Source organism: Rattus norvegicus, chromosome 11, assembly GCF_036323735.1.
Source record: "Rattus norvegicus strain BN/NHsdMcwi chromosome 11, GRCr8, whole genome shotgun sequence".
Lineage (NCBI taxonomy): Eukaryota > Metazoa > Chordata > Mammalia > Rodentia > Muridae > Rattus > Rattus norvegicus.
The window spans coordinates 55,220,622-55,227,910 of NC_086029.1; the positions used below are offsets into that span (position 1 = coordinate 55,220,622).

A 7,289-nucleotide genomic window follows, 5' to 3' on the forward strand; every position below is an offset into this window, starting at 1 on the left:
GCTGTAGGACAGCTTTAGCTCTGGATGCAGATGGAGACTGGAAGGTGCTTTTTGGTTTTGTTTTGTTTTGTTTTGTTTTAAGCATGCATTGATGCATTGAGTACTTGAATTTTTAATTTCAGCTTTTGAATATTTACTAGAGTCAAGGATATTACTTTCCAAGGCAAGACTTTATAATTCTCTAATGAGAAGAAAACTGTTTCTGCCTCATTGCTTTGTTTTATATTTTTCTAAGGGTTCAGATATTCATGAGCACATTAACTTTTTTAATGAACTTATCAACATAAATGGGAGTCAAATTTTGGAGTATAATTAAGTTTTGCAGAATATTCTAACTACTTCCATGCAAAGCCAAATTTTCATTTTATAGCTTCTGTATTTTTTTTTCTGGGTGGGTGGGTATTTTCAAAACACTCAGCTTTTTGCATTTAACACTTATTGATGTTAAAAGGGTGTGGTTCCAAATTCTACCTTACCACTGGAATGTGGGAACACTACTGAAGTAGTTGAAACTCAGAGGTGCTAGACTGCATTTACCCTATAGTATTCAAAAAAGAAGCTTAAGATGTGGGAGGCTGATCTGGAATTCCCTGACTCCTAGGCATCTACTTGCCCCTGGCAATTGCTCAGAGGAGTGGTGAATGGTCAGGGTTCCATGGGACATCAATGAGGATCCTGGGATGAAGAGGGTTCCCAAACTCCTGAACATCCAGTCACTGCTGAGTCACCAGGAGTTGGGTCAACTGACTGAGAAACTTGGGCCAAGGTAGTGGGGAACTCCAGCTTAGGTCCTCAATGATGCTAAGGTCCTATCCCGCAAATCAAATGTTTCATGATCTGTCAGTAAAGAAAGCCACAGGCCAATTGCTAAGTGAAACGGACAGATGGGAAATCTGGGTCCCTAGAGGAGGAGATGCCAGGAATGAAAATGGAGTTCACCTTACTTTGGAGAGAAGAGAACTGGGGAACCATGTGAGATCTCAATAGAGTGGCCATACAGGCTGCTCCTATAGTTGGGTGTGTCAGGAAAGTTTAGCAACTGAAGTTTAGGGCAGGTAGGAAAAATGGGATTAAGAAACTGATAACAGCACAGCTTTCCAGGCTGGAGATAATAGCCCCCAGCAATCGTGCCAAGAAAGTGAGTTGAAAAAGAACAACGGTGTGTGTGTGTGTGTGTGTGTGTGTGTGTGTGTGTGTGTGTGTGTGTTATCCAAGAATTCAAGGGAAGCTGGGTAGGGACTGGTAGTGTGGCCCTGATCTGGGAGCAAAGGCAATAAAACTACACTCAACAGATTGTTCTTAGCTTAGCAGCGATTGTCTGGAAGTAGAGAGGAGCCTTCTGGGAGACACTTAGATGGTAGCACAACACTGTAGACAAAGACTTTCTCCATGCTCCCCATGGCAGTTCTTGATGAAAGAGACAGTCTTTGGTTGCAAACTGTTTATTGATTGTTTGTCAAGGAAAGTGGGTGCATGCTACCTTCTCAGAGTGGACTAGAGATTAAGTACCTTTTGAATAAAGAAATGATCAAGGAGGGAAGTTTATTGGTTAAACCCTCAGGACTTCTAGATACCTCATTAGCATGAAGAACTCTATAGGGAGTGTGGTCACCTGACAGGGGCTCATATTCTTCTCTGGGTTGCTGGGCTTCTGACCTGTTCAATCTTACCAAGTTTCCTGGAAATATCCACTGCCCCCCAAATTAGCACTAAGTTTGTGGGAGTAACCAACTAATGTCTGATTTAACTTCAGGCCCACTCCATGAGTTGGAACCCACACCTGGCACTAATTGAGTGACCAAGAACCAGAGACCAGATAGCCCAGAGATCAAATATGGTCTAAAGATAAGACGCAATAAAACAACTCCTGATGATATTATCCACTGATCATAAATCAGTTACTTGTTCAGATATCATCAGAGAAGCTTCTTCCAACAAATGAGAATAAATTCAGAGTCCCACAGCCAGACACTGCACAGGGAAATACAGAGCTTGGAGCACATAGCACTAAACGTGCCACACTAATTCTACCCCTTTACTGTAGACAAGCCTGCAGCACTTGCTACATCCCTTTATTAGTACACCATCTGCATGGTAATTCTCGCTGTAGTCAAAATCCTGAGTTCTAGTAACATCACATCCTGTTTGGAGGACTTTAATATACCCTGTAGTCTCTGAGCTTTGATTTGCTTTTAGCTATTCCAACCCAGTGTAACTATTTTCTTCAAACAACTAGCAAATGTCCTTCTTGAGGGTAGGCTTCACTCATACAATTAGTATGTAAAACAGTAAACTTCTAAATAGTAAGTATATATATAAGTAAAGTGCCCAGGGATTAGTGCCACTCCCACCTTGATTGACCTAATCAAGATAATCTTCCCTACACAATGCTTGAGGACCATCTTCCCTGTGACTCTTGAAATCTTGAGAGTCTTGAGATTATGATAGGATTGATGCACAAGTGAACTCCCAGCAAGTATGACTGCACACACATGACCTACACAGGTTCTCATCAGACAAAATCCCTAAATGAGAAACTATTTGTAACTGATAGGTGGAAGAAAAAAAAAAGGAACCAGCTTTTTCCAATGGAGCACACTTTTATATTATACCCTCTGTTTAATATTTATGCACACAGTTATTAAATGAATTACAAAATAAAGTCAGTTAGTTACAAACCTGCAATACTTCTTCAAACAAACTTGACCAATTTTGCTTTAACACCATTGACTCATGAGATATTGTTAAGTATATTCAAGTGGTTTCTATGGCTTAAGGGCTAATATCTCAAGAGAATGGTCTGCAGTACAAGGAATTCCTTTAGGATTTCTTCAGACATTATAACTGTGCTGTGTGGTGGACATAATTAAGACTGATCTTAGATTGTCTTTCATTTCCATTTGTTGGAGTTCTGAACTCCAACAAGAAATTTATATATTAATAAACTCTGAGAGTTCTACCATGAAGCAAATCCTTCACTAAAAACTTGGTAAGCTCAAGGAAAAGAGGTATCAACATTTTTACTGAGGGTATTTTTTATACAATGAAAACATATTTTTCTGAAATTTTATAATTTTTATCTCCTTGTATTTTAACTCCTCCTTAATACTCATAGCTCTTCTCATAAGTGAATTGCATCTAAAAGCAGAATGAGACCAGTAGTTGACGTGATTTTCTGGCAGGAGAACACTGTACAGGAAAGATCATGAGTATTCTATAATAACATAGGCAAACACATTAAAAATTATTTTTGCTTCACTTAACTATAGAAATTGCATTTAGTTATTAAAAATGAAATTTCTGGTGACTACCTCTGGTTGCTTTGATTATGGAAAAACAAAACCATTTTGACCATCAACTAGTGTAATTAGTCAATATATTCTACTGCAACATTAATCACATGGAACAGACTTTTAAAGCCAAACGAAATTGAGTTTCCTAAATTTCCCTAGATTTTATATTTCTCTAAGTATTAAAAACTGATGTTTACTGGTAAGTTGGTTTTATTAGCTTATGTGCTAGAAAAATCATATACTATGTTGAGAAACAAGGAAGACATGGAGATAAAAATGCCTATTGCTTAAGCTGTTGGTTTTGCATGTTACCTTATAGACTCTTTTTAATGCAATGATCATACTTATAAAGCAGAGTTCTCTCCAGATCAAGACTAGTAGTCATGAACAAGGGCACTGAACCCAGGCACTGGATCTAGGATCAGAGTTAACTCTTCTTTTCTCACTGATTTATGTATTTCCTTTCCTAGAAGCATGTAACAGCTAACCCCCATGATGTTTGTGATTTCACTAGAAGACTTTTCAGATACAGTTACAAAACAAAGTAGTGAAGACTGTGTACCAAATTTGGGTGAATTTGGCTACACAGTGGTGATAAGTGACATAATACAGTAAATTAGATCAGTATGGACTGAAAATCTGAATTAAACTTTTAAGGAGAAGTGTTGCTTCTAAAATGTTCCTTACCAAAGAGAAGAGAAAGAAAAATAGATATCTCAAAAATATCTCAGTGAGAATAATGCCACAAGCATAGTTGCTGTTTAAAATAAACAAGAATGATAATCTAGGGACATTTAATTCTTCATGCTTGTTGAAGATGGATATAATCTTCACTGTTTTGCTTTGTAATTATATCTGAAAATTTTTCTAATGAAATCACAAACATCATGGGGGTTAGCTGTTACATGCTTCTAGAAAAGGAAATGCATAAGGCAGTAAGAAAAGAAGAGTTAATTCTGATTCTAGATCTACTGTCTGGGACCATTTAATTGAAGATGAATTGCCTTGCAGCCCTTAGTCCTTTGTGATCTTTCAGTCATCTCAACTATATAGTAATTTAATATGAATTTATTACTAATGCCTAGACATTTAATTATTTACTTATTCTGAGACAAAGTCTCATGAACTCCGGGCTAGACTTCCCTCACTCCGAGGCTAAGAGTGATCTTGAAATTCTGAGCCCCCTGTCTCCATCTCATGAGGGCTGCAATGTCAAGTACACACCATCATGCCTTGTTTCTGAGGCACTGAGGGTAGAATCTACAGCATCATGCAGGATAAGCCCTCATTCTACCAACTGAGCTATATCTCATTCTCCTATGATCCTTTTTAAATATTGTTCTGCTACAAAACAACAAATGAAGATGTCATCTTCATGTTGCGTGTTAATTGATTTAAGTGTATATAAAGAAACCAAAAAAATTAACACTAACATTATTTGAGGACAAAAATTTTTCTGCTAAAAATTATTATCACTGCTATTATTATTATTATTATTATTATTATTATCATCTATTAACGTGGAAATGGTCAGGTTACAGTTGCAATCTGACATCCTTATCACTTGTCAACAGAGAAGCTGAAGATGACTGAGGACAACTACTCCTTAACAACAGAGTTCATCCTGGTGGGATTCTCAGATCACCCAGACCTAAAGACACTTCTCTTCCTGGTGTTCTCTACCATCTACCTGGTCACCATGGTGGGGAATCTGGGGCTGGTGGCCTTGATCTACATGGAACCTCGTCTCCACACACCCATGTACATCTTTCTGGGCAACCTGGCCCTGATGGACTCCTGCTGCTCCTGTGCCATCACTCCCAAGATGCTAGAGAACTTCTTTTCTGTGGACAGAAGGATCTCTCTCTATGAGTGCATGGCACAGTTCTATTTCCTCTGTCTTGCTGAAACTGCAGACTGCTTTCTTCTGGCAGCCATGGCCTATGACCGCTATGTGGCCATATGCAACCCACTGCAGTACCACACCATGATGTCCAAGAAACTCTGTGTTCAGATGACCACAGGAGCCTACATAGCAGGAAACCTACATTCCATAATTCACATAGGGTTCCTGTTCAGGTTAACTTTCTGCAGATCTAATGTAATCAAGCACTTCTTTTGTGATGTCATTCCACTATACAGACTCTCATGTGCTGACCCTTACATCAATGAACTGATGATACTCATCTTTTCTGGTTCAGTTCAAACCTTTTCCATTATCATAGTCCTGATATCATATTTCTGCATCCTTTATACTATATTCACAATGAAGTCCACAGAGGGAAGAAGCAAAGCCTTATCTACTTGTGCATCCCACTTTCTGTCTGTGTCAATATTCTATGGGTCTCTCCTCTACACATATATTCGACCAAATTCACTCAATGAAGGAGAAGAAGACATACCAGTTGCTATTTTTTATACTCTGGTAATTCCTTTATTAAACCCCTTTATTTATAGTCTGAGAAATAAGGAAGTAATTAATGTGATTAAGAAAACAGTGAAAAAGGGATGATATACCATTGTGAAACAAGTATCTTCTCCCTTGGACAATTTGTTTCCACCAGATACTATGATTCTCTAAAACTACAGGTACAAAGAAAGTACAAAGTGATAAAAGAAAAAAAAGCTGTTAATGCATTATGCTGTTTGAATCAAATTATTTTGAATAGAAATTTGCTGCTAAAATATACTTCTAATATTTGAAGAACAGGAACCAATTTGAACTGCTAAGATTATTCACAACAGTTTTTGACATATCCAACAAAATTAAAGGATCAAACAGTGTACATAAACTAATCTTAATCAAAATCATATCCACTGGATTTCCTTCCATTTCTTAATATTTCCAAAATGTTTGTTTTGCATTTCTGTGTCTCACATCCCTAAGCTGTTGTAATGCAAATAAATCCCAAACACCTGTTGATGATAGAAGAGTATTGTAATGAGGAAGGGGAATGGCAGCCCATGAAATAATTCACCCTTCTCAGCCACCAGGGAAGAGTAGGAATAGTTTACTCAAAAAAGTACAGGGGCCAACTGGCTGGGAGGTAGCAGAAAAATCCTAACAGCATAAAAGAATGGCCAGGGCCTGAATGGTGTCTCCAATTGAAGATGTGTTTGTATGGTGGGCCACATTACATGGTATTTTCCTCATGCAATTTCTTCCTAGAAATGAGGTCAGTTCAAACCAGTCAGAGGTAAGTTCTGGGAGGACAACGTAATCACTTGTGCATGTAATTTTCTGTTTCTACAATCCTTCCCATGAAAGTAAGGACAGTCCTAACTATCTGCATCTGGTCCAGAACAACCTTTGTGTCAGAGGTAGGGAGTTTTCTGTTTGGAAAGTGGAGGAACAAGAGATTTGGGGACTTTCCTAGTGAGAGCAAGTCCTTTTCCTTTTCCCTTAACAGTCTTCTCCTAATACAGGACTTACTCGGAGCCAATGATCCATGAGGTGATTTGAGAAGTTTCTCTTATATTTGCTAATGTATTTTAAAGACTGTCCACTGGAAATGGGTTGGGTGGCTAAGATCACTTATTGAGCTCAGTTTAGATTCCAGCACTGACATCAAGTGGCTTACCAATGCCTGTAACATCCAAGAGATCTGATGGTCCTTTCTGTGTGTGTTTGCACACACATATAAAGACAAACCAAAATGTTAAAAGTTTTGAAGAAGGATTCTTATTTTCTCTACGTATTATGGGGAATGAGTGAGGATCTACCACAGCCTATTTCCACTTTGTCATAAAAATTGACTGAGAACATAGGCACAGTTGTGACCTTGAAAACTGTGTTCTTGCTTAGCTTAAAGTGTAATGGGTTTCCTTTTGTCACTTCATATCATAATGAAGACTCTCACCACCCACATTCATTTCATTGTCTTCCTGGTCCTTATTCCCCCTTGTGTCCTCCAGCTTCCATTATTCCTCTTTTGACTTCCATAACACATGTGTTCTATTGTCCTGCCCTCCTTTTCCCTCTCACGGACATACGCC

General features: G+C 38.3%; 1 protein-coding gene across 1 annotated transcript; it reads left to right on the forward strand.

Moving 5' to 3' along the window:
* Positions 1-4,878: 4,878 nt before the first annotated feature.
* On the forward strand, positions 4,879-5,805 carry Olr1564 (olfactory receptor 1564). Its single transcript, NM_001000045.1, has one exon. It carries the CDS (start codon positions 4,879-4,881, stop codon positions 5,803-5,805), a length of 927 nt encoding a protein of 308 aa, NP_001000045.1.
* The last annotated feature ends 1,484 nt before the right edge of the window (positions 5,806-7,289 follow it).